At 41.8% G+C, this 27,852-nt stretch overlaps 2 protein-coding genes across 4 annotated transcripts; both read right to left on the bottom strand.

The window, feature by feature from the left end:
* Nucleotides 1–2,000: 2,000 nt before the first annotated feature.
* Nucleotides 2,001–18,909, bottom strand: tent4a (terminal nucleotidyltransferase 4A). Of its 2 annotated transcripts, none has more exons than XM_030064452.1 (13): nucleotides 17,863–18,909; nucleotides 14,112–14,235; nucleotides 12,903–12,949; nucleotides 12,670–12,790; nucleotides 11,481–11,588; nucleotides 8,432–8,560; nucleotides 8,070–8,283; nucleotides 6,924–7,050; nucleotides 6,701–6,804; nucleotides 6,208–6,386; nucleotides 4,742–4,900; nucleotides 4,413–4,466; nucleotides 2,001–2,727 (listed from the first exon to the last, which is right to left on the bottom strand). In XM_030064452.1, exons 1-13 carry the CDS (start codon nucleotides 18,681–18,683, stop codon nucleotides 2,563–2,565), a joined length of 2,352 nt encoding a protein of 783 aa, XP_029920312.1. In that variant the 5' UTR covers nucleotides 18,684–18,909; the 3' UTR covers nucleotides 2,001–2,562. The 2 variants fall into 2 exon arrangements, with proteins under 2 accessions (XP_029920312.1, XP_029920311.1); XM_030064451.1 differs by having other exon boundaries at nucleotides 4,293–4,466.
* A 336-nt stretch (nucleotides 18,910–19,245) lies between these two features.
* srd5a1 (steroid-5-alpha-reductase, alpha polypeptide 1 (3-oxo-5 alpha-steroid delta 4-dehydrogenase alpha 1)) lies at nucleotides 19,246–27,304 on the bottom strand. Of its 2 annotated transcripts, XM_030064244.1 has the most exons (6): nucleotides 26,782–27,304; nucleotides 25,229–25,395; nucleotides 24,708–24,809; nucleotides 23,055–23,205; nucleotides 22,836–22,913; nucleotides 19,246–19,945 (listed from the first exon to the last, which is right to left on the bottom strand). In XM_030064244.1, the coding sequence occupies exons 1-5, from the start codon at nucleotides 27,090–27,092 to the stop codon at nucleotides 22,847–22,849; spliced, it is 798 nt and encodes a 265-aa protein (XP_029920104.1). In that variant the 5' UTR covers nucleotides 27,093–27,304; the 3' UTR covers nucleotides 19,246–19,945; nucleotides 22,836–22,846. The 2 variants fall into 2 exon arrangements, with proteins under 2 accessions (XP_029920104.1, XP_029920103.1); XM_030064243.1 differs by having other exon boundaries at nucleotides 19,246–22,913.
* Nucleotides 27,305–27,852: the final 548 nt, after the last annotated feature.

Raw genomic sequence — 27,852 nt, forward strand, 5'->3', positions numbered from 1 at the left:
TTGCCCCTTTCAAAGTGCACCTGCAGAGTGCAAGTCGCTCTCTGGGTACACTTGCTCATGAGCTGTTCGGTATTTGATTAAAAACCTGTAGTGGCAGGTCATAAATCTCAATACTTTCTCACTCACACACACACACACACACACACTCACCCACTGAGATACACACTACACACACCCAACCACTGACATTAACATCCCCTTTTCCTTACGTTTTGACTGATAGATGTGGAAAACTAGATTCTGAAAACATATCAGGCTTGCATACAAATACGTAGGGTCAGGTGGGGTGGGCAGGGATGGGCTGGGCTTGTAGTTACAATAATGAGTTGGCGGTGGCAGAGTTGCCGAAACTCTAGTCTGACAGTCAGTAACATTACTCCAGTCCAACGAGCGGTGTTTTGTCATTGGGTAAACCCTAACGGAAAGACAGAGGTAACACAATAATTAGAATAATCCACTTGCATAGTAATAACACCAGGGTGTGTCGCGTTCTGGGCACAGCCTTTGACAGTCCCGTCTGTGAGTGTGTGTGTGTTCGGGTGACACGGTGTGCTCGCAGAAACGACGTACACACACTCCCAAGTAAACACAAAGAAAGGCATTGCAAACAATTAGCGGAAGTACCTGGCAATCAAATATACACAAGATTCCTGAATGGAATCAAAATATAATTCCCTTTCGCTAGGGTCCTTGGTTCAGGAAGACCCCCCTCCCTCCTCCTCCTTTGTCCACGACTACACAGGACAAACCCTAAATCACTGAGCACCTTAGTGTTGGTCTGCACTGATTTACAGCTACAGGCCGGAGTCGAGCTCAGCCACTGACCCGGGACCCAACTTCCACAACCGTGTCCAGAAACTGTTGAAAGGAAGTGGCTGTGGATTTCTCCGATCTGAAATCAGTGGCTTTCTGCAACTCCAGGCCTACTCTTGATCTTCAAGTTCAGGTCAGTTAAGCTGTCGCCTTCATCTGGCCCCAACCCTCCTATTATAACACGTGATAAAAAAAAAAAAAAAGTAATAATAGTAAAAGACAAGCGCACACATAATGACACATGGGCATACATGTTTAAGTAACTGGGCTCTCTCAGGCTAAAGTCTCCCTCTGGGGATGCTTTTGTTTTTATATCATCTCCAGTTTGGGACAACTGAGAGAGCAAATGCCAAGACAAAAATGGCAGGCCACTGCTAGCCTTCCCCTGACTGACCAAGTATGGCAACAGTACAGTCCCACAGTGAACACACATACATACATACAGAAGCACACTCATGCACACACACATCATTGTGGTAGCATTGTTGGCGCTCCATCTGCTCAAGGGCCTTGAGTGGGAGAGTGGGAGCTGCCTCCTGTGGGCCAAAACAGAATTACATCCTCCTCCGTCTTTTATCGGGATGCAATTTCATCCCTCCACTTCCCTCCAGGAAACCGTGGACTAACTGCACTGGAGACAAAAACTTTCCTGGGGAATTTGCTTTTCACCTCGGCTGTTTTCTCAAGGCAGATGGAGGAAAATGGAAGGAATATAATGTAACGGCTCTTTATCCCTTGCTGCTCCTGCTTCCCTTTGACAAACAGTTAAACACCCGTCAGGGGTGGAGGGGATAGGAGGGGTGGGGGGCCTTTGACCTGGGGTCCATCTCAACCTGATGACACACACAGACGCACATGCACGCGCACACACAGAGGAAAAAAAAAACAACTGACCAACACGCATACTCTCCAAAGATGCTGCCTGGGGAAAGGTTCTGTAAACTCTCTGCTACAAAAATAAAAACAACCATATAAAAAAGAAAAAAAGAAAAAAAAAAAACAATGAAAAATGCCTTTACATATACAAATAAAATTAAATATAAACACTTAACTTCCAAAAGAAAGATAAACATTATTGCACAAAATTAAAAAACTATTTGTTCTTAAGTGTGTACACTGAAATAAAAAAAAAAACCAACAACAACAACATAGAAAAACAGGCAGCTTGGCTGCAAGGGTCAAGACAAGGTCAAAAAAAAAAAAAAAAAAAAAAAAAAAAAAAAAAAATCCCAAGACACCTAACATGGTAACAACATTGCCACCACCAACTCCAGGTGACAGGGTGAGGAAAAAAAAACACAACAAAAAAAAAAAGGGGGGGAAAAAAGCAGAAAAAAACAATCCAGAACTGATAAAAATGGGGAAAAACCCAAACACTTCAGGAAGTCCTAAGTTAGTGTGTTTACCTGCTAAACTTTGGGGCATAGTGTGTTTGCTAGTCGGCCCTGTTCCGGACTGCCGCTTGGTAAAGAAAAAGAAAAGAAAAAAAAAAAAGGAACAAAAAAAAAAGGAAAAAACATGCAGAAGAAGTAGCCAGTGAGAGATAGAGAGGGGGGAGATATAGAGCTGAAGGCTGTCGTTCCATGTAGAGGCAGCCCGTTAGTGTTTACTGCTGGTCTCTGGTACTCTGTCTGCCTGTCTGTCCTCCTTCGAGACGAACGAAGAGCCAGGGGTCACAGCCAGAGTGGACAGGGGGGACGGGAGGGCAACAGGGGGTCTGAGGGGGCGGTGGGGGTTCAGGAGTGGTTTCTATCTGCTGAGGCTGACCGGTAAGCTGTCTCTCTTCCTGCGTCGCCAAGTGTTGCGGTGGTACTGCGTGTGTGCGTGAGTGTGTGTGTGTCCACGGTTGGCCAAGACTTGATTGTTGACCAGTGCCGGGTTGTGGAAGCCCTTCACGTTGAACTTGGCTCCATTCTAAGGAGGGATGGAGGGAGGAAAAGGACACACACAGACAAAAAAAAAAGAGTGCTTCAGAAAATTACTCAAAGTACCATAACCTAAGAAATGACCATGCTGCTGCTGTGTGTTTTTGTATGTTACAGACCAAAGAGCCTTGCAGCACATGAGCTGAGACCTTTTCTGAATTGTTCAAGTCCACTTTTAACTTCAGCAAACATTCTATCCACTCACCTGCACTTATTTCAACCAAATGCCAACTTTTTTAAAATGTATTCGCACTGCTCAATAATGCCACCATTGACTATATTGGCAGAGCAAAACTAAAGAATTAACAGGCCAATCAGTTACACAAGTTGGCCCCTTATTCAAGTAAGTCCTGCTTGAGGGATTGAATATATGGCTAACACTTGGTGGCCCTTAGCAATCTTGTAAAGGTCTCTTGTCATTGTCAATAAAGTGTGTATGTTTGCTAGTGAGCAAGGCAACATCAGCCTGCTAAATGCTGGCATGCAGTTTAATGGGACAGACTCATCCATACACAAAAAAGAACAGGATGTATCAAGCTAGGACAAAGCTGGTTGGTTACCATGAACATGACATAAACTTACATACAGACATAATATAGAAACAGGACTGACCCATCACCCAGATTCTACAGTGAAAACAAAATGACACAAGTCCAAAATTAATAACTGCAATTAATCAGCATAATGCAGCAAACTCCTTTGCTTCGGCTCACATGTTTTTTTGTTTTTTTTTTTTTTTTGTGCCAGTTTCTGCTACACAAGATAATGCAACGTGAGCAAATGTGTTTCACTAGGCTATAGGGGTCGTGCATTTTTCCTAAATGGACCTGGCAGAAGTTACGAGCTTGCTAAGCTGCAATGATTATTAACTATGAATAAAGGATAAACATACCTGTGATTGGGAACCATATTGTGACAAGATGATAGCAAATGACTGGTTAATACCATGAGTGAAAAAGGTAAAGTGTTATTAGTAAACTTGTATCAGAAGTCCTTTTATTGTAAAGTGTTATGGGTGCTATTGTTTGGTCAGCAGCCTGTCAAGCCAGCTGGCCAGAGTGGAAACCAGACGAGCTGCTACAAAGTGTCTGTGGGCTGCTGAGCCCAATCTCCTCATTTTAGAAATGATCCAAACAGCTTTGCATGAACTACTTCTCTGCTGGAAGTAGCCCTAAACAATGGACTCATTATTCTTCCATTGGAGTTAATGAGCTGTCCTGTGTTATCAGACCCTGCTTTGAGACCGATAAAACCATATAGGCTCCAATTGATTTCGAATGTGTTTCCTGGGACGGCTCATCCAAGTGACAATCGCCAGGGATGTGAAGTGAATGTGAGTGAAGGGTCAGTTAATTCCATTAACTAAAACAAAAGCACTGGGGGATTCCAGGGAAATAAAGTAAACCAGAGCAGAGAGACATGACAGAGAGTGATCACCACTGGACAGACACTGAGAGACAATGAGACGGACATAGAGTGACTGCTTGTGTGTGAGAGAGAGGGTTCTCACAGCAGTAACAGTGTGTGTGAGTGTGCGTGGCATCCGGCGCCTACCTTGTGTGTGTGGCTGGAGTGGGGGCTGGGCGGAGGCTGGGGGCTGGAAGGGGCAGGGGCATGAGCATGGGCTGGGGGGGGCATGTGGAAGAAGGGGGGGAGCCCGGTGTCTATACACACCTGTCTGCCAGGTATGGAGTGCATCGCTAGACCACCGGGCAGCGAGACGCGAGCCTGGGGGAAGATGTAGGAATCGGTAGTAAGTGATGATATTACAAAAACTGTGTTACTGTGTTTGAACATATTAATATTCACTCTTCCAAAGATAACTACCTAAATGAATATGTCACTTTATATAACATGCAGTTACCACAATAATGCTTCATTCACAAAATTTTCAGTTACTGAGTGTGCTCCAAAATGTCCTCCACGGAGATCATCAACATTTCACCTAGTCTACTGTAACCCTGGTGTGTCTCTAGCTGACGGCTCCATGCTGCAGGCCTTACCTGTGAGCCTGGGGGTATGAGGATGTGATGTCCCCCCATGCCAGGCTTGCCAGTGCCCATGGTGAGGCCCGGTGGTAGAGCCAGGCCCAGCGGAGGGAAAGACGGGTACGGTGGCAGGGCAGACGGAGGGACGGGACACGGCAGCGTTGAATCAGAGTCCTATCAAACAACACAGACATGAAGAGAAAAAAATATGAAAAATAATTAAATCAATACAAAAATAAACCCTGTACCTACTGAACTCTCTGATACTGATTGCAGCTGTTTCCATTCCACTGTCAAAAATGTAAAAAATGTTTGCAATGTTACTAAGAATCTGAATTAGCATTGCTGAACAGACAATGGCAAGATTCACCCCCTTGAAGCCAGCACCAAGAAACCTAAAGGCAGACATTTTGATGCATTTTGGATTTAAAATCTGTGATGGCAAAGATATGCAATACTGGCATTGCAACTGAAGTGTTCCTAACTGATTCAATATGAAGGTGAATCAAATCGAAATCATTATCGAACTCGGTTGGGAAATCAGTGCCATTATCTGGTGTTAGAATGACACAAAGGGCAAGCGAGAGAGTAGCAGAGGGGTCTCTTTTGAACAAAAGTGGCCAACTACCTAATGTGAGTCTGACGCCCCTGGTCTAAGTGAATAAACTGTTGGCCATATTTCATGCTGTCCAGTGACAGACACCAAGAAATGCACTTGGCAATATTAAAAACATGCCAATCAATGGCCTCATAGCTAACAAAAAAACAGCATTAAAACATTTCTGGGAGTGGAAGTGGACAGCTATTTTACACTATTTTACAAGTCTAAAAGAATTTTTGAACTGTGGTATGTAATGAGACAGACCAATTTGTTGTGCTGGTCATGCAAAATCTACTTCATGTATTATACAAGCATTGTGATTACCACTTTACAATATGGCTATCCTATGAAGGGCTTTATGAATGGTTTATAATTAGATTATTAATTAGGTTGTAAACACTTAAAAATCTCTAATAAACAATTATAATGAAGTTATAACACAGTTTTCATACATCAATGCGGATACCAAGGATGGCTGACTGATAAAAAAAAAAAAAAATGGCAACATCAAGTAAGCTAAGCAACTAGCAAGATCTGACAGCAGTAACTTGATTTCGCCAAATAGTGAGCCTGCATCCACATATGAAAACTTGTGTATCATTGTTTATAAATGATTTGTGTTTACAATCTAATTAATAACCTAACTATAAACATCTATTGTAAAGTGGAACCAAAACTTCCTTGCGACATTGCGGACATTCAAAGAACAAATGGCAACATAACTCAAAATGTGCTGTTTCTATTCAGTCATTCTTAATATTATACTTTATGAGTTGCATAAAAAAACCCCAGCTGGTGAGATGCATGCAGGAAATCTTTAAAACTGACATGCATCTGCAATGACAGTCTGTGTGTTCATTCTCTGTGAGTGTTTCCTTACGTTGTCTGATCCGGAAAGCGAGGACACAGAGGAGGCTGAGGAGTGCTGCTGGGGGCTGGAGATGGACATGGGGGAGTCGGCGCTGTGGGGCGACACAGAGTCCCTCTGCTGCTCCTCCACCCCGACACTCAGCACACAGCCGGACTCCGGCTCTGACACCGGCTCCTTGGGAGGTGAAACTACAAGAGACAAATAATAAAGAATTAAGTTTTCTGCATTATTTGACTATTAAACTCCCAAATCTCTTCATCTAATTAAAGTCCCTCAGTCTCATTTCAAGTCATTTTCTGAAGCTACTATATGAGGAAAAAGTTACATTTCATTAGATGGAAAAAATGTGTTTAATAATGTAGGATTGCCCAGTTATTAGAATAATCATAATTTATTCAGAGACTACTGCCACAGTCTTATTCTCAAGACAGTCAGTGAAAGCAGAAGCAGCTTTCTTTTTCCAGATCTGCAATATCATAAGTCAAATTCTGAGGAATCTCACCTATGTTCTCTGTTTGAGCCAGGTGTTTGCCCCCCCACTTCTTGATGATCCATTCCCTGTAATCGATCACTTCCTGGGTCAACCTGATTATCCTGCCCAAGGTGCTGCAGGAAACACAAGGGAAAGGTTTCAGACAAGGGCCACTTTTGTTCAGGGTGATATGTTTAGAATTAGACTTAAGAGTAAATATAAATATAAATATATGAATTTGAGTTTGTCTAACCTTTCAGAGTCTTTGTTGGGATACGACCGTGCCAGCGGCGACACAGCGTGACCCAGGACCGTGTAGGCGTAGTCAAACACGTGCTTGACATGCATGGCCCCGTAAGAACTCCTGCCCACATCATTACCTATACAACACCAAGAAAATCACAACATCACAATACTGAATACAAAATAAATAAAATAAACCGTATCAGCTTGCTAAGCAGCCATTCACTGGTTTCAACCCTGTTTTATTTTGGGATTTGCTTTATCTTTTTCTCAGCTCTTCATTGTCCCAGGTGGGGAATCTCACACACTAACCACAGGTCTGTTGGCAGAAAAAATGTTATATGGTAGCACCACAAATTTGAGTTCAATTGTAAAAAAAAAATTGTAAAAAAATGTACAAGCCCCATGTTCCACACTCTGTGAACTGAACAAATTAAACTTTTATTTAATTAATTTGCGTCTTGGAACATCACAATGCACTTTGACGGACTGGGGGAGCCATAAATATCAAATACTTGCCTTGTTCCGGATTTTCAAAGGCATGATATTTGGTTTATGGGTCAAGTATTAGTCATTACATTATATTTTTATATTTGGCTATGGCTGCTGACTGTGAGCAGCAGCTTTCATTTAATTGCTTCTAAACCGACGTGAGTTTGTTCAGTTAATTTGAATCCCTGCATCCATGCCAGATGCTCAATTTGAGAGATCTTGATTTTTATGCAAATCATGCCATGAGAGGATACACAACAGTTTCACCACTTGGTATTATGCAATTACAGAGACAAATGCAAACAAAACACTAACACTTTTTCCCCTCTGGAGATTCTCCTATCCCCATTAAACCTGTAACTACTGTAAACAACCAACCAAAATAAACAGCACTATTTCAGAACCATTACTGCACAGCTTTAGACCCTTGACAGCCTGATATATTTACCATTCTCATTTCATGTTAGCAATTCAGCAGCTGAATCCTGAGCGACTTACAAAGAGTCTTGTGGATGTATTTCTGCACAAACCTCAAACTTGCTGCTTCAAGTGATATTCTGTTCTCAGAGCCAGAGCTATTCTCTCAGTAAAAATATCTGCATAATATCTTTACTCTCCCATCACAAAGTCGTGAAAACTATCATACATGCACACACAGACTTACCTGGAAGCAGTGGGTCTTCTATGCAGAGCATGGATGGCCTGTATCCGTTGGTCATGGCTTTCATGATCTCTTCCTTTGCCATGTACGCTCCTCCATTCTTGATGCGGATCCCCGTTTTCAAGTAGTTAAAATGGCGGCCATACAGCTCAAAGAACTCAATCAGCAGGACACCCAGGTTCTCGTTGGGATTCCTGGCATCAATACGAGGATGGAGCTGAAAGGCAGGGAAAGGGAGACTGAATTATTATGCATTTAGAACACGTAATGTGCGCTTCGGGGTAGATTAGCAGCAGTGGAATGACTACTGCTGGATTCCTGCTCATATTACAAAGTTTCCATGGTGTGTTTGTGTGCGCCTGTACCTGCAGGAAGCTGATGACCATGAGGATGAGGCTGTAAGAGCTGATGCCCCCGGTGAAGACTTCGTTCAGGTCCCTCTGCAGCAGAAACTGCTTCAGCACAAAGATCAGGTAAGGCAGCACTGGATACTTCTGAAATTGGACAGAGAGAGACAGAAAGGTTGAGGAAACAGTCAAACTTTAGGGCTGAGAAGATGGAGGAAGGCAAATGCCAGAATCTAATAAAAATCTAGAAAACGGAAAATCAAATTTAGGGTCAGTTCATATGACTCATTGAGGAGAGCTGTAGGTGTGTATAGCGTGGGGAAGAGGGCTGCAATGAGACGTACAGAATATCACAAGTTAGAAACACTGCTGGGTTATGCTCAAAGAGGAGAGAGCAAATCATCGAAATGATCACAAGGATATGAGTAACTATTATGCGTGTCTTTCCACAGTCCCACTCTGCTTAGCTTCCAACTGGGCCACAATTTCTAAAAACGTATTCTGTGAGGCTTCCGAGAGCTTACGACTTTATAATGTACTGAAATCCCACAGGGAATGGTAAATGGAAATATGTTCATTTTCAGTTGGGAAAGGCAGCGTGACCTCCAGGCATGATTTGTGTAGGCTGCGTCTGTTTGCCAGTATACAGAATGCTTCATTTTGGACGGCAAAACAGACAAAAATATTGCTGGTGGAAATATCTGGCAACAAATTTGACAAATGATCAGTTAATAACCTAATTAAACAATATTGCATGACCTTTGAAACTTGTTGCATAGCTGAATTCTATGGCATTTGTACAGGATGTTCTCTGGCTTTACTTTATGCAGAAAAATACTAGGCCAGGTAGGTCTTGTCCACTAGGTCATAAGGTAGGTCAGGAGGTTATACAGTAATTCCCACTGACAGGTGATGTTATATTTATATGTTATGTAGCCTAAAGGTTACCATGGCATTTGTATTTGTCTGACTAGTTTTATTAGGTCAAGAGGTGGGTCAGTGCCAGAACAACCTAGCCTTGCTTTTGCACATATAGCATCTCCACACTAATGTTTTTGATCTATTTATTTATTTGAATAGGGACAATGCAAATTTACATAGCAACATTTTGCTGGTTTACAAAAGCATATGAAGCTGATGCTGTGCATACAGAGATTGCTAGTGGAAGTTTTCAATTCCTGTCCCTGGCTTTAAGCTGATAAAAACCTTTTTATGACTGCTTAGAGTTCTGAAAATGACAAACAAACAAACAAACAAAAAACAACTTGGATTATGCTGCACAAACTGCACTGTACTGTAGATCTGAAAGTCAAGTATTTATCTCATTATTTCCTAGATTTTCACACTTGTTGTACATTGCGAGTCTGTAAGTCAATACAGTCACAAGACAATGCTGCCTTCAGATACTATTGGAAGTTTTATTACTACAGGTAGTGTGCTTGTATGACCTAATAAAGTGATCATGTCAGACTGTATATAACACCCAAGATTTCAAGACATTTTTACCTTTTTTTTTTTTTTTTTTTTTTTTTTAACATTTAGGTGTTGCACATACAGAACAACATTTAGCCAATAAACTTTTTGTTTGTACTGTGTTGCTATTCAAATTTATACGAGCCTATTTGTGTCCAATAAATGTGATATTTATCTGGAATCTTACCGGCCATGTTAGCTGGAAACCCTGGCATCTGTGCCAAAAGACTAAAGAATGCCCTGCTTGACTTTCAAATATGCATTAAGCAAGGGCTAGATAGGAGTTACATTGCTCCAACAGGCTGCCAGAGATCCTTCTATGTGATCACATGAGTTAGAAATGACCTTTTACTGGCAAGACTGCACAGGACTCGCATCACACCAACTCTGAACAACATCAGCTATAACTGGACTAATGCCAGGCGTGCATATAGACAGAGGGGTGTCAAGCTGTGGCATGTATTCTAGGGTAAACCAAAACATAAAATGCAAAAATAACACAAGACAAAAAGCCAGGCTCAGTATTCTTGACAGCTAGCTGGAACATCAAACTTGGAATTCCACTATTGCATTAGTCACTACCACCATGACTAAAGTCGGCAAAGATCCACCCTCAGCAGGAATTTTTTCAGAGCCATGGGGTGAAAAAAAAAAAATCACCCTCTTGGCATAACGAGGACTTCAGTAACACACACACTCACTTCGACTTTAGTTAAGATTACACTCTGCGCAGATTTGCTGGGGTCTGTTCCAGGTTCATTTAGGAAATGGGACAAGCCAATACAAGATTGGAGTGAATTGAAGTGTATTGACTTAAAAGGCTGCATTGGCTTGCCCTGTACAACTAGGAATTTCCCAAGTCCTAAATTTACTCCTCACTTAAGAAGAGAGTGTTCAGGATTTATACATGTCTATTCTATCAATCACTACTCAAAACCCCCTCTAAACACACTGGGAAAAGTCCTGGTGCTGTTTCTGTGAAACCAGCCTCCTGCTTGCATTTATAGCAATGCTAATGAAAGTCAGCCGTGAGTGAGGGGTCTATATACTATAGGTCTATATAGGACTATATACTTTCATAGCTGTAGTACAACTGCAAAAAACAAAACAAAACAAAACGGGATGGATTTTCCACATGCTGTGAAGATATGCTATCACGAGGACAGCCTTTGCTTTTAACAGTTCTGAACCTCACTCAGCTGTGGCACTAACCACAATGCTACAGCTACACTTATATTTGAGATCTAATTCTAAAGATGTGATTTTGTGAGATTACGCTGCAATTACACCCAAGCTTGTTCTGAAAACTGTCATTGTGTGTCTCCTGTGGTCGTCTGTATTTAAATCTGTGCCTGACTTTTTCCCTGTTCTGTTTATGTTGCTTGTGAATTGCGGCTGGACTGCATCCAGAATGCATAGAAATAAATTCACAGTATGAGCCTGATCATTTCCATATCTAGTTTTGAAGATATGGTAACAGCTGCAGAAGCTTATTTCTATGTGACAGATGATAAACATCACCCTGAGATGACAAGTGCAACCGCACCCTGTGGATCCTGTTAGGAACATCTCCCAGGTAGTAGGCGGATCTCACCTTAACATAATCTTTAATGAAGCTGGCTGCCTTGACTCCAGTCTCTACGTTGAAACTGATGTCCACCTTCACCTCAGTCTCCTGGTCTGTCAGCTTGATGATTGGCACCTGAAATAAGTGAGAAGGACATGTATTAGCCAACAGTAGAGTCAAGTATCTGGGGCAACTGCTCCGTGTGCTAAAAACCAAAGAAAACAAAGGTTTTTGATCACATGGCTTAAAGGAACAATCAGTCAATAAAGTTTTGTGTAGTTGTCAGTCGAAACCCGATTTAAGCCAAAGCTGAACACTGGTGTAGTGTTGGGTTGTATAATTACTTGGGCATTGAAAAATCAACTGGTAATATTTAAGTTTGTATGAATCCCCTGTAGATCAAGTCAGCCACCACAGTTCTATCTGACCCTTCTCACAGACTTAAACTGACAATGACATCTTTTTTACAGCTCCAAAAACAAGCATAAAACGGCCAACAAATTTTCTGAGTCTGTGTTTGGCATTTTAAATTTAAGTGAACTATTCCTTTTAGCTTGTTGTTGCAGCGCTTACAAAGTATCTACTAGTGTATTCACATTGTGTTGGTACTCTGTAACAGCAAACCAGATGTTCGTTGTGTAACAAGGGAACAACCATAAACTACCAACAGCAGTGAAAAGTGGTGCCTATCGCACAAGCAGCCAGGGCAGACAAAATGGATGTAGCCTTGTATGTTGGTGCACCTGCTCTTTGTGTCTTGTCTTCCAGCAGGGATAAAACAGTGAATAAAGCTCGCCTCTTAACTGACCATTTTGGAGTCCATAAAAAGTTTTCCAGGAGCCTAAGATGTACTGCCAGATTTTGATTTGGCTGGGCTTATTTCAATGCTAAGCTCGGCTTCCCATTTACAGAAGTATTCATATTTGATATTTTCTGCAAAACAAAATCTATTAGAGCAGGCAAGCATAAACAGCCAAGCAATGCAATTTAACAGATCAGTTTTTATTGTATCAGCGTGCATGGAACAGTCGAACCTCCTGTTTATCAAAATCAGCTGGGTGATGAGAAGGAAGCCTGCTGTGGTTGACAAGACATCTGGTGATGCCAGCCGGTGTGGCTTTATTTCAGGACACAATGTGAACACAGCATGACGCAGGTCCACAAAGCCTGGAAGTGCTGAGGAGAAGAACCACATGCTCTGGTTGGCACTACTCACCGTAGCCTTGTCTAGCACTTTGACAGAGAAAGGCTCTGCCACGTTGTGTTTGCGGAGAGCCTGTTCTAGCTCCTGCAATGGGGGACGCTCCCACTTCCCAAACACGACCAGGTCAATGTCGCTGAGGGCAAAGCAAAATCACTGCATTAAAACACTCGCCAGAAAAAGACAAAGAGGGATGAAATGCACTTTTATATCTTGAACTTTCTTTAATCATAAAATATAGGTCTTGCCTGGTCGGAAGATAGAGCCCAGTGCTGAAGCTGCCAAATATCTGGACCTGAAAATACAGAGTTGAACAAGTGCTAAAATGCATAAGCCATGATCAAGGTCATCTTGTGGTTTGCAGGAAAAAACTGTTGGCCACAATGATGGTATATATTAATAAGAAGGGTCACTGTAGGTAAATCAAACATATTCACACTGTAAAGTCAATAGAAAGGAACTGTGACAGACTTTTTAGCAAGTACAGACCCTGCACATTCCCACGGCTCATTTGTGGTGATGATATACAGGCTTAACTCAAATGTTTGCAATCAACCAGGAACCACGCATTTCCGGGTTCCATATAGAGACCTCATACGCTGCCAAGTTGAGAGCCCTGCCAAATTAAGTATCCAGTGACTAAAGAAAATGTGGTGGGGCTAGAAGCAAAGGTTCTCCAAAAAGGAAGTTGACTGGAGCTCTTTTCCTTTAACGTCTGGAAAATCCGAAAAGGCAAAAGCAAAAAGGCAGCCCTGGATTAATAGGTTAAAATGAAAAGGGAGAGAGTGCAAACAGAAGGCCTGATCCATTTACCTGACAATACGGCTCAGTGGGAAAGACTGGCAGTCAACAAATCACCACTGTGCGAGTTTTACATGATTAAGTGATGATGGGAGCATTAAATCAACCTTACCTCGCTTTACTGACTGACAAGCTGTAAGATCCCTTTCCCTCTTTGCATATTAAAAGCAAGCATTTCCATACATAAATGAACACTATTTTTTCTCTCCAAAACACAAGTATGACCACCGTTTGTTTTTCTAATTAATTTTCAGTTTATGTGAGTGTGGTCTCAGTTCTCTGGCTATCAAGTTGATTAGCTGCTTTAATCTCTTTTAGGGTAGGTTAATTACAGCAGTTTTGAGCTACTTGATTTGCTGGTTAGCTTTAACCATTGAACAGAAAACATAATACTGCAAGATCATGCCAACATGCACGTTTACAGAGGTACTTCTTCAATAGTGGTGATATTATCATTAATAGAAAATGCCAGTGTGTGTTGTTAGATTTAAAAATAAATAAAATAAAATAAATAAATAAATAAATCGTTTTTATTAGATTAGATTAAATAATAGTTAAACAATAGTTATAAAAATAATACAGATTAAATAACAGTTTTTAAAAAAGACCTGTGATGTCTTCAAACAAACAGATGTGTGTGAGTGTGTGTGTCTTACATCTGCGGTGGGCCACAGCTCCTTGATGACCATCTCTATCCTGTTGACCACCTCTTTCCTCATAGCTGCTTCCTCCGGCCGAGGAGACATAAAGTTGTAGAAGTCCATCACCTCCTCATGGAGTCTGGTCAGAAAGGAGGGAGACAGGTGGGTGATTTTCTCACACATGGAAAGTCATGCTGCATGCAGTACCTATACCAACAGAGTATTGTGAGGCCTGGCACTGAGATATTGTACTAGAGCTAAACAGGTGTTTTATACTGTTTTGTATCATATTTAGCACTGTCAGCTTGTATAAAACTGGCAGTTGACTGTGGAAACCCTTATAAAAAATGGCCTTAAACACATGAGATTTGGCATTTGGCACCAACCCATTTAAAAAAAAATGCTCCAGATGGCCCAAGATATTCTCTGTTCATTCTTACAACCGTGCCGTTTCAGTGTGATCATGCCAGAGTCAGGGAAGTTGAGCAACTGCACAATATGTCCCATGGAAAATATTTTATGTAGTATGTTGTGAATTTTATACAAGACCTAAACTACTTTAGGCATTACTGTCGGATACCTCATCTTCTCTTGCTGTCATGTCAGTTTAGAAACCTAGGGTGGCACTAGTACAGCAGTCAAAATCTGGTATGAGAAAACACATGCATCCAACTGTGCTTTTACACTACTAGAGTGATTTGACAAGGTTAATACAACATGATGATCCATATAGGCACACACAGGCCTGATAGTCCGATGCCCTATTGTTATTGCTGATATGACTTTGTGTGTGGCAGCAGAGTGGCACCAATAATGTAAAGATTTCTGACCAGTCAGATGCCTGGGAACAGTGGATCTCTGTTCAACCCCATGGCCATTCATTTTTCTAGGAATGCACACCATGATGTCAGAGTGAAATACAGAACAGGGAGACTGTCACAATCAATTACCAGAGCCCTGGAGGAAATGCAGTCAGCCCATGTGCCCACTCCTTGGTGAAAATTCTGCCAGCGACCCAGCCGGGCTGGGGCGTATCCAAGCCAAGAGTCTCTCGCTGACCAAGGCTATGGTTATTGTTAGGCCTCCCCTACAGTCAAAATCAGCACTGCCACTACATGTAGCAGCCATCCCTGACAACCTAATTTACAATCAGCCATCACTCCTGGACAACTTTGGAAGCACACTATGAAGAAATCAACGGCGGCCATTGTCGCAGTCAATTAACCCACTGCCATGACAGCCATGCTACTAAGACTGCATATTATTACTGTCAAACACACTGAATGGTTTTCAATTATCCAAAAGGTAATCACCACAAAACCCCTCTGGGTGTTTTATGGAACTTCAAAGGGTGCCTCCTAAGAGAGGCCATTGCCAGGCATTGCCATTCAACTCACAAGCTACAACTTGCATTAGCAAAGTAGTAAAAGAGCATCAGCCTCAGCAAGATGAAATATGTGGTTCATTAAGGCTTCACAGAGCCTTAATGAACAATGCAATATTGAAGTAGATTTGGGGCCTGATTGAAACTTAGACCCAGAGATGAAGAACTGCCCTCCTAATAAAACAGCTAAATTTGCAAAGAAAATTTTAAGGTGGGCAAAGAAATCTATTCACTTAAAGTATCGTAATTTTTAATGATTTTCTAAATCTTTTTTTTTTTTTTATTGCTTGAGTAATCGATTTAATGTAAAGATATTGGTATCATATGAAACTACACAACCTAATGAATCCATTGGTACCAAGCTTGTCATGCTAGGTTGTCGCTGAGGAGACTAAATAACGCTCCAAATTCAGCACAATTATTTAGCAAGGGTAAACCTGGCATTTTCAGGGGTGTCAGCTGATCTCTGACCTCAAGATATCTGAATGAAAATGGGTTCTACAGGTATCCCCTTTGCAGACATGCCCACCTTATGCTAATCCCATGCAGTTTGGGCCACAAGCCATGAAACAACAAACCAGGTTTTTGCATGCAATACAAAAGTGTTATTTTTGTCTATTCTAAAATGGTGTACTTCTACTTACTGGGGCCTAAACAGTTTTGGTGTTGTATAAATTGGGTTTGACTGGAAAGCTGAGACTCTTTTGGATTCAGTGAGCCCAATTTTATTCATATGTGATGATGTTAGCCCCCATAGTAGGCATTTCATTGTCATCATTCCATTTTCTTTTTAAACTTGACATCACTGTATAAAATGACCCATTGTGACTATTCAGATAATCACAGCTTTGTGGAACATTACATCCTCATACTAGAGGATGATTCAAAAAACAAATTACAATGAATTGTAATACTGAACGGCAATAATTGCAGAATCACAGTACATACTGAATCTGAACCAAAGTATTGTGATGGTATTGTATCAGGACATGAGCATATCGTCCCAGCCCTAGAAAATTCCCTGATGGGTGCAACCACCCATTACAAATATCACAAGTTCCTACAACACATTCAGGGCTTCCTCTATAGTTATTTTTGTTAGAGTTTCTATCAGAGCGAAAGACAGCAAATATATCGCAGCACCTATTAGCCTAAACATGAGTGCCTCAAAATGGGATCAAATGAAATGGGGCAGTATGATAATTCGGGCATTACAATAAGTTGGCCCTGTGGTTTACCAATAAAACAAATACAACAAGTCGCAGCCCCCAATCTGTTACATCACACTGATGGACAGCTCCATGCAGAATGAACTAGAAACTATAAAAGAGGAGTGTGACTGCACCTGGGCCTGAGGGCACATTATTCACAACTGCACTGAAATACTATGATGTGTGCAACTTCTGGAAAATATAATTATCTGAATTCTACCATAAAATTCCCCTTTTGAGTGTGCTACAACGTAGCTTTAAGTACTCTAAGACATTAACAGATTATAAATCAAAGACAGTTACAAAGTTACAAACTAATCTAGGAGTACGTACACTGATTGAGTTGTTTTCAAGATATTACCGTTATTAGGGTTAGTTATAAGCAGGGAGAGTTCATAAACAGTACAGATTGGCATGGAGGTGTACAACAGCACAGTTACTTAACCCAACATTACACAAGTTAACTGTTACCCAACCCTATGATAGCTTCAACTCCTGGGAGAGCTTATAGTTTCACGTTTAAAAATATCACCTGAGTTCATTATTTTGACAACAGCTCTAGCTACTCTAAAATTCGGCTTAGTTTTAGTTGTCAGTAGTTTTTCCAAATTAGAGCTGGATGTATTACTATGTTGTGCAGCAGGGTGCTAAAGCTATCTCCTCAACTTACGTACGACACTGGGCATAGAGAAAACCGTTAGCTTCCTGGGCTATAGGCTAATCAGTCAAGCTAGCAGCAGTAGCCAATGCACTTCCGGTAAATCTGTTCTACAAAAATCCTAAAAAATATATGCACAATAATTCATACAACGTAGTCGAAACCTTTTCTCCAGATATGTCGTTTAGTCACCTATTTGTTTCATGGCGAGAATGGCCGCTTAAGGAACATTTCAGTGCTTATGCCGAACATTTATTTTGTTGGCGAAATCACTACATTTCCGCTTGCTTGCTTGCTAGCTGACAACCAGCCCCAACTCAAACCCCAGTCTAAACTCAATTTATGGATGCACTGCCATCTTCTAAAAGTGTGACATATCCTTCATGTAATATATCCTTAATGTCATGTGTGGGACTGTGCAATTACTTGAACCAAAACAACAATAGCATAAGACAACATTAGCGTCTTCTTAATTCTTCTTCTTTCTAAAAGAAATCATGGTCAGCCTCTCACCCGAGGACTCCGGGGTTGTACTTCCTCGTCTTCCAGGGCGTCCAAGAGCTCGCATAATTGCCATTAGTGCAGTTTGAAAGCAAGTAATTCATCCCATAAGTGCTCGCCTTGTTGTCACTTTTCCTTCGGCCCGGATGGTGACTGTGTGTGTGATTTACAGGTACGGAGGGGTGAACCTGGTCACGCTTCATGCAGATTTGCTGAAAATTGATCGACGGGTGCTCCTGAAGATGACGGTGATGATGGTGGTGATGGTTGACATTGTTGTGCATGCTGTCGCTGAAGTTGAAGAGCAGATTGGCACCCCCGACGTTTTTATTCACGTTGCCCGTTACATTTCCACCCATAGTCCTCTCTAACGAGCAGCTGGAAGGTGGGCTCTCCGTCCGGGGCTCCTGCGAAGACGAGGGGGAGATGGATCCCGTCTTTTGGGGCAGGATTTTCCCCTCTCCCAGGGTCACAGAGGTCTGTACGTTCCCGTTGGACAGCGCTATTCCCAGCGAAGAAATCGCAGTGCCGTTAATACTAGTAGTGCCGTTCATGATGCTGTGATGGCTGCTGCCGTTGCTCAGACTAGCAGTAACGTTACCGTTGCTGCTGCTGCAAAGGCTCGTGCTCGATGCCACCACGGCCGCCACATTTTTAAAAACGTCCGACGCAGGATAATTCACGCATTGGTTGTGATTTTGATTTTGATTGTGATGCTGCTGCTGCTGAGCGGAGTGTGGCCGTACTCCCTGAGAGGTCTCCCAGACGTGCATCCATAAGGCGTTCGCAGGTCCTTTCTGTTCGGGCTGAATCCAAGCTACCCTCGGATCCATTCAACTTCTTTTTTCTGCTAACCCCCCGTACAAGTATCTAACTAAAACCAGCGGGCCCGTTGTGATTCCGCGCGGCTTCCAGGATGGGAGAAGGGTCGCTACGCTATCCGGGGTTACGAAAAGAGAAGTAACTAAACATTAAACCGAATTAGGACCACTGATAAAGTGGCCCCGTTACACCGCTAGCTGGGAAAAAAATGCTAGCCGATTCCCTACGGGAATTCAATATGGCGTATTCTCTTCAAATCCATGCGCCTGCGCACTGAGAGGGGTTTCTCACACGATGACAGCGCCCCCAACCCACCCACTCCTTTATCACCCCTACAGTTCCAGGCGGGTTAATTGATTGATTGCACAGTGTAAATATTTGAATTTTTGCTTTATAAATATTTATTTGACCAACAGTTGACCTGCACAGAACAAATAAGCAATAGCAATTTATTGATGTATAAGAGTCCAGCAGGTCAGTGCCTAAAGGAGGGTTCAGAAAAATGAGGACTCCTATAATTTTACTACTACTTTATTTAAAAGTACAATCATTCAAGAATATTACAGGAATGACTGATTTGGTCAGCATTTTTATTCTCTCCGCCTACAGTATAAACAGTTACCCAGTTCAATGCCACATCTTATCCAGAAACACAAGTTAAGATGTGAGTGCCTGAGACAAAATTCTATTAAGTGTGGCAGTCTGTGGCCTCCTGCGTATCCACTCAGAAGGGCAATGACATAAAAACATTTAAGATGCCCTCTTTCAGGCTACTACATGGATTATTACATGAATTATTTGCACAAAGAAAATTCAGCAACAAAATCATTTTAACAGAATATAATTCCATATTTATTACTAAAAAACGAGACACTACATAGAGGCCACATGGTGTAGTCAGCTGGCATCTCAGAATGTTGCCAGGGGCTATAATCACAACCTCTACCCCCTTGAAATGCCTGGATACACTCTCATTCCCCCTCCACATTGTGGCAAGTTGACTTTTTTGCGTGTAGTCATATTAGAGTAGATGGAGCCCCCTCCCCCATTTTCACCCTTGTTTATTATTTCATATTTGCACTGCTGTTCCTCAATCGAGACGCTCATTAAAGATAGGGGGGAGGGCAGTTTGCCATGCACAGCAGGAGGTGTTGATCATTGCAGACAGTGTATGCAATCAGGCCCTGGTAACGGCCATCTTCCAGCCCATTAAGCTCTGTGATGGAGCGGAGGCAAGCTGGAGCCGGGGCTACGGCAGCAGAATCGGCACCTCCTGCAATGTGTATGCATGTAAAAGAAAAACAGAGAGGGAGAGAGAAAGAGAAAGAGAGAGGGAGAGTTTCTTGCATAATGTCCACCCCCACCCCCCCTTACTCACGTGCAGCATGTGACAGAGTCAAGGAAAACCCCCCAGAGCAAGCTGTGTGTCAGCTAGGATAGAGCACTCTCACTCTCTGACTCTCTGTAAAACACTTAGGCATACACACAGCTGTTCCCTCCCACTGTACGCCTGTAGAAATAAAAGCTCCTCTCTCTCTCTCTCTCTGCCAGGATGAAACAAGGGCATTAGAGTGACCCACACTAGCTTCACAGACTCAATAGGTTACTCCTCTATGTGGCATTAAGGCTTGGATCATAATCTTACATTTTACAGCCTCTCCTCAGGCCAAATGCTCAGACTGTGTGAGTGTGTGTTGGAGAGGAAGGGGTGGGCTTTCAGGGCTGCTTTGCCTCATTGTCAGCTTTTGTGGGATTACCACATTGGTGATGACTGGACCATAGCTGACAGATGCCTTTGAAACACACACACACACACACACACACACACACACACACACACACACACACACTCACACATGTATATCAACACAGAGAGAGCTAACATACTGAAGTGAAAGAAGAGACAAGGCATGCTCGCGGGCGTAAAACAAAAAGAGGATGATATTTAGAAAGCGGTGGAGCTGTCTGAGGCTGCATGCAGCTTGAATGGTAATGAAGGAGACGTTGTTGCTGCATGTTTCAGAAATCTAACCCACATTATTACATTTACAGGGTTATATCACCTAACAACAAATTAATATAATGCCAGTAATACATAGGCCTGTGGGTCAGTCTCGCTTCCTTGTGTGGTCTCTGCCTGGAAATGAATAGTATCGTAGACTGTACTGACTTGTGCTCGTATAATGCAATGGTGCAATTTCAAGGGGCATGGATAAAGATGATGTAAAGAGGAGGGAGCCTAAGAGAGGGGTGGGTGGGTGGTAAGGGGCTCTAACATGAAGGATGTAACTCTGCATAGCCTTCAGCAACCCACGACCTTCATTTCTCATCACACACTCACATACACAGCAATTCAGTTATTTATTGATAAAAATGATCTGATTTTTCTCATGGTTCCTGTTAGAAAACACCTTCCTGTGGGGATGGGAACAAGTGGAAAAAGTAGGAGAGGTGGTGTGAGAGTTTAGGAGATAGTAACCAGCCCTGCAAAGTACTCTGTGGGGAGCTCTACCACAAAACCCCTGGCTACACTGCAAAAATAAAAGTACAATCCATTATTAACAAGTGATTCAGTCTTGTTTTCCTAATCAAAATTTTTCCTTTTATAATGTGAAAAATTCCTCAAGTGAGGTGGGATATTTACACTTGTTGCCAATGCAGATTTTTTCCCCCAGAAACAAGTCCTAAGAAAGCAGGCAGAGTAAGGTAGAACTCTTCACTATTATGAAAATAATGTTTAATTCATTACAAATCCTGAGACTTTGAAAGCAAGTGAATGATCTTGCACCACTGGCAGATTCTTTTACCGATTTGAGAAAAACAAAGTATATTGTAAAACGTCAATACTAGACTTAAACATTTATTAAGACTGATATTTATTGCAGCCTTTTCTCATCTATACTGCCCCTCTGAATCTAGTTTTATCTGCTGTGCCACTCTTTAAACTTGCCGTCTTATCTCTCCATTCTTCATTTTAAGTATCGCTACCTCCCGCATACTCCCACAATCTCCTCTATACATATACACACAGAGACACACACAGACACACACACACACACACACACACAGACACACACAGACTTTTCCCCTTTCATTTCTTCACCAGCACTCTCTCTGATTGTCTGTGTTTGTCCCTGGAAAGCCTGACAGGAGTGATGTGTTAGGGCAACAGTCCATTCTTCTCATTTCAGGCATGAATGAGTTATTGAGAGCCATGCTCGAGCTCTATTTGATTTCCCTTTCCGTGCAGCTTGGTACCCAGGATTGGCCAGTGAAGGTTTGTTTCTTTTTACAGTGGTGTCCCCCCACTCTTTCCACAAGGAACTGGGGGTGACTATGGGTTACAAAGCATGCGTAGAAACTGTGCGAAGAAAAAATACTTAATACCATTTCTTCATTTTTCAAATGACCACACCTTTCTTTTCAAGTAAAAGTCATTCTAATGATACCCAGAACAAAAAGTAGGCCAGAGTTTATTCAGTGGCCCCGCCTTATTTATTTCATTTGAATGAACACAAAACAGGCAGATCTGCCACAGCGTTCTGGATCAGATGATCCCTGAGGAGGAATGGAAACTTAAACAATCGCTCTGCATTCAAATCCCAACTTCCATATGGGACAGTACTCAGATCGGTGGAGGCTTTTAAAATGTAAAGAGCTGTTTATTGCCGGCGCAGAACCACATAAATCCAATGTATTACTTGTGAGGCACGCTCCATTCGCTATCATATTTCCTCTGCAGGACTGTTAAACGAAGCCCGACCTGCAGATGGTTACATTCAGTCCATGGATGAGGGAAGTAAGGCTATTTGGTCCATTGTGGAAATAATCACCAATGTAATGGCAACAATAAAAAATCTCATTAAGATTATAGCTTTCAACTGTTGCTCGCTCTCAGTTGAGATGAAACACTTAAACAAGTGTTCAACCTGTCGTTCAATCTGTTTTAGATCAGATTTTGTATTTTCGAAGTTCCTTTGACATGAGAGCTTTTCTAAATCGGGGAGAGAATGTGACTGAGGTAAGGTTTCTCTTGAGATTATCACACTGTTCCTCGCAGCTACTGTAAACATCTGTGGAGTGGGTATTTGTGTCACTGCGTAGTGCAGCAGTGAGGAAACTGAACTGTTCAGAGGCAAACAGTAACTTTTAACTTCCAGTACCTGTAGTGTTTTTAGAACACAAAGGGTATCAAAGCCTTCCTAGATTTAGGGTAATCATCGAACTTGGCAAGGTACCACCTGCAGAGAGAGGGAAAAGAGGAGTTGTACTCTGTCATTACGAGCATTTTGTTCAAAGTGTGCAATATACTCAATGCAAAACCGCTAACTGTGTGTGTGTGTGTGTATGTGTGTGTGTGTGCGCGTTGGTGTTATTCTTACTTGTGGTGGGCCACAGCCCTGCTTGTGAGGACGACCAGGGTAAAGATGGCGAAGGCTGCACTGTGGACAGAGTGGCCAGCCAGAGCGAAGCCTGCCCACTCTGTTATCTCTCCAAAGAAGTTGGCTCCAGACACGTATTCAAACACGCCGCCTGCGGGTGGAAGGCACATAAATTTGGGCAGGTATACTTCTTTCATTTGTTAACCAGAGGAAGAACAATCCCAGTATTTCACTCTGGAAGGTAACAGCTGTTTGATGGATACCCGCTGTCTAGCATCCATCACTTGGCTGAATGAGTCTGGACATTTCAGCTTTTTGAATGCAACCTCCAGTCTACACGGCTGCTAAAACCAAAGTGGTGAAGTCATAGATAAATCACTGCCACGGCATCAAAGGGCATAAACATGGTTAGCTCCACACTGACCATAGATGGCTGCTCAACATTCCCTGTTTGACTGCAGGCCATGTGTACGCTACTGCTGCTAAGCTCTACGTGAAAATGTCAGATTCTTGGCTGGGGGGATTCCAGACGTGCCTGGAAGTTCATTTGGAGCAACACAGCTCACAGCTTTCCCTGGCCTCGCCTGCTCCACTTTATTTCTGTGAAGCCTCTGGGTGGATTGTTTCAACAGGTTCAGCACAAGGTCACTTAAGGCTCAAGGTGCTCTTGTCGTGACTGTTGTGTTGGCCAGCCGAGCAGTTCTCTTTGTCAATTTTCTATGACTACTGATTCATCTGGTAATCTATGGTTTGAATTTACAATTTATGTGACCATGAAAAAGCAGCACTGCAGATTTTATGTTGCTTTTCTCAATAAGTCCCCTCCCCCAGAGCTATTTGTCAAGAGAAATTTAGTGATGGGCCCATACCTCCTTTACCCAACCCCCCTGTCTTGTCACATCTCATAGAATACACATGCATTCTCACATAGTAAAGGCCCTCCACTGTAAGAAAAAAAAAAAATCAATCATAAGTCATTGACACTAGCATTTAAAAACAAGTGAAAAATAACTGCTTAATGGGGTGAGACAATTTCATTTCTTTCCAGTGCAAATTGACTTGTTTCAAGAATTTCCTAGAATCAAATATCATTTTCTTCATGTAAAAAGGAGTGATCTGCCTTATTTTGCCTTGTCTCAGGAAACTGGAAACAAAAGTCTTTAAACAACTGACACTGAACTGGAAACCGGTAAAATTAATTAAGGTAAAATTAAGGTAAGTGAAAAATTAGAATTTTTCACTTACCTTAGAAAACAATGACATTTAAACTAAATATGACACCAACTGACTTGTTATGATTGACAGTTTTTGCAATGAGCAGGTTGGATGGTTTATTTACTGTGCAAATCTGATGAGTATGGCATCAGACATATGACATAAAGATATATAATGTACATGTTCCATCATTGGCTGGGCCTAATGTCGAATATGATAAAGTAAATACACAGTGGTTTAGGGAATTCTCTCTCTGTCAGCTAAAATGCACACACACACACACACACACACACACACATCATGAGTCATGTACACACATGCCCAAAGACATCCTTGTTGAATTAAAGGTGAGATGCAATAAGAAGATAAGACATGTTCACTGTAGTGAGAGAGAGCAGCCGCTCCGGGAACTCTCATTTCACAGGGCAGACGTCTTACCTCTGGGAATTTTGTAACCAGTCTCTCCTGGATTCCTCAAGTTCCTCAGGATGTGGTCAGAGTGGACATTTACCAGCCAACCGACCAACCACAGCCCAGACCCTGGAAATCAACCAACAAAAAGCTGCTTTAAGTGTTGAAGCATTCAGTCACCCCTCTGTGTCTGTTGCTGTGGCTTGAACTCCTTCACACACACTTCTCACACGCTCAAACAGATGAAAGAATGCACAAAGTGATATGATCTTTTTATATACATTCAGCATCTGGGAATTCAGAATTCCTCTTCTCACCCTGGAGAGCTCAAACTGTTTGGGTGAACAATATAGCCTTGAGGCCATACAGAAAGACGTGTTTGACTGGCTGCTTTCAGAGCAGAGCAGACATGATATGGATGGATGACATCTGCAGTCGTGACAGTCACCAAGACAACCTCCTGTACTTTGACATTCACTACTGTACTTGGCCAACTGTGTTTCTGACTCTGAGGAGGAGAGAGAAGGCTACCCACACCTGCCACCTACCTGCGATGAAGCAGGGGTGTGTAACCCAATCTGCAGGGTACTCAGCATAATGGCTCAGGTACCTGACCTGCATGTAGCCATTATAGACGCAGAAGACAAAGGCTAGGGCAAACGAAGCAAACGGTGTCGATTTACCCCCTCGGATTAAAAACGGATAAATTAGGGATCTGCAACAGAGAAAGAGGGTCACCACACCTCAGTCATGTAAAAAAAAAAAAAAAAAAACATAATAATAATAATAATAAATCAAAACCTGTTTAATGACAACTTTAGTATCACTATATAAGGGTTGATAGATATTCTACAGGAATGTTATTTTTTATTACTCTTATAGGGTATGCATAGTTTTTTCCACTTTTGCCTAGTAGTTGTTGCATTAATACACTTTATTTATTTTGTTACTTGGGTTTAATATTGTTTCTAGAGATGTATATTCTTCTCTTCTAGTGATGAGAGGTATATCTTGTGTAGTCTACTATTGTTCCTGTGGGTCATTCCATGTCAGATCATCAAATGGGTGTCACTGTGGGGACTCAGATTTCAATGACATTGACCCCACAGTTAGAAAAACATGTTTTATGAACACTCTTCAAATTTCACCCACTATGGACAAAAATTTTTGGAAAATTTTCAAAGTGGGGCACTGTCTTACAAATGCTGACTTTGTTTGACATGCATTGTATATGTTGATTTGCATTTTGGCACACCTTCAGTGTGCTGTAAATTTATTTATTTTGATCCTAGAGTAATGAAACTTCACATAATTACTAAATGAAAGGTGCTAAATCAGATTTTGTTGTTGCCTTCTGTCTAAAATATGAGCCTTTGGAGCTACTGAGGACCAAACGTTGATTTTTTTTCAGGCTGTGCCTTAATAGGACCACTCTCTCAGAACCAAGATATGTGACAAGGTTACATCTAGGGTTACATCTAGTACATTTAGTAAATATATGAAGTTTCATTACTCTAGGATGAAAATTAATAAACTTACAGCACATTGAAAGTGCGCCAAAATGCAAGTCTTCAACTAAAACTGACCAAACTCATTTGACAGTACCTCACATTAAAAACTCATATAAAAAATCAATTTGGGTCAAAAATAGCTGATATTAGGAAACAGTTTCAGATATAGCTCTAGCAGATGTGAGATTTTTTGTTTAGAAATTCCTGAAGTCATGGTGACACATGTATGAAAATTCTGATGATCTGACATGGAATGATCCCTGTGCAAAGTCTGGACAACCTGCAGCTGGAACACAAGAATTTTCCAATTAGGGATGAGAAAGTACATCTATCAGTTCATCAATCTATGTAGTGCTGGTACTATCTGTCCACATGGTAATGGTTACAGAGGCAAATTGTCTTGGCATGCATAGCAAGGGTTCCTATATTTAATATGTAAATAGGCCTATATGTTAAGGAATTCAATCTGGCATACATTTTACATCTCTGTTAGTACTCATTTCAGTGCATTGAATAATTGGCCATCTTTTACATGCTATGCACAGTGGGGATGAAACCTTGTGCCATATATTTTCCATTCAGTCACCCACCTCTGAGTGTAGTGGCAGAAGTACATTGCCAGTAGGAGCTGGTTGGGCAGCAGGGAGGTTTTGGACGAGGATGTCCACAACAGCAGAGCCAGCGGCACCAGGAAAGCAGGCAGCTCCTGAATAAACCAGGCAAATTTGACATTGACTGCGAACCCATATTTGCTGGATGCATATCGACCGTACGGGACGTTTTCAAAGAGCAGGGTGACGAGGGTGCAGGCCGCCATGAAGACCATGAAGTGAGCCATGCAGTCCAACATATGGGACTCCTCTTCCTCCGAGGAGAAGAGTCTGGAGAGCAGCTCGTCCATCACCACCGGCGTATTTTAAATCGAGACGCGGTTAGCAAGCAGGAGAAGTTAGCACTTACAAAGCAGAAACGATGTAAATGTGGAAAAAAATGAACTCGTAGCTGTGTGTAAGGAGACGGTGCGGCGGCCTGTCAGGAAACTGTTACTTGATCATGTTTGGTAACACTACCCTCTGTCACCGCTGACATGCATTCAACATATGGAAGCTTCCGTTCACGCTCACGAGTCTCCAAACGAGTCTGCTCCGGCCAATCACAGCCCCGCAGAGGTGGCGCATGCCGCCCGAGGAGCCAATCAGAATGCTCCGTTTTATTTAACCGTTATTTAATGTTTCACCTGTTTTTACCTGCAGCAGTAACGCTTTTTTTTTTTTTTTTTTTTTTTTTATTCAGAGGCAGTATTCATCTACTTATTGGATCCGGAGGAAAGAATAGACCTATATATTGGGTAAAACTTGTCATAATGTTAAGTTTGAATGTCATTTTAAACATGATAAATCCAACATTGATTTCATGGTAAATTTATTGATTGTGTGTGATAAATTCCATATGCATAACTGCAGAAATGCCAAGCTTGCCCCCCATTTTCCCCCCTGTGAATTTAAAGAATATATAAAGACTATCAAACTTATAAACACTAAAAATTTAATAATAATAAAAATTAAACTGTCAGTCTGTACTGTGAACTCTATAAAGGGGAATATCTGATGTATTGTATTCTTATTCTCTGGTGATTTTGTATTAATGGAGCCTATTTTTCT

Source organism: Myripristis murdjan, chromosome 11 (assembly GCF_902150065.1).
Source record: "Myripristis murdjan chromosome 11, fMyrMur1.1, whole genome shotgun sequence".
Lineage (NCBI taxonomy): Eukaryota > Metazoa > Chordata > Actinopteri > Holocentriformes > Holocentridae > Myripristis > Myripristis murdjan.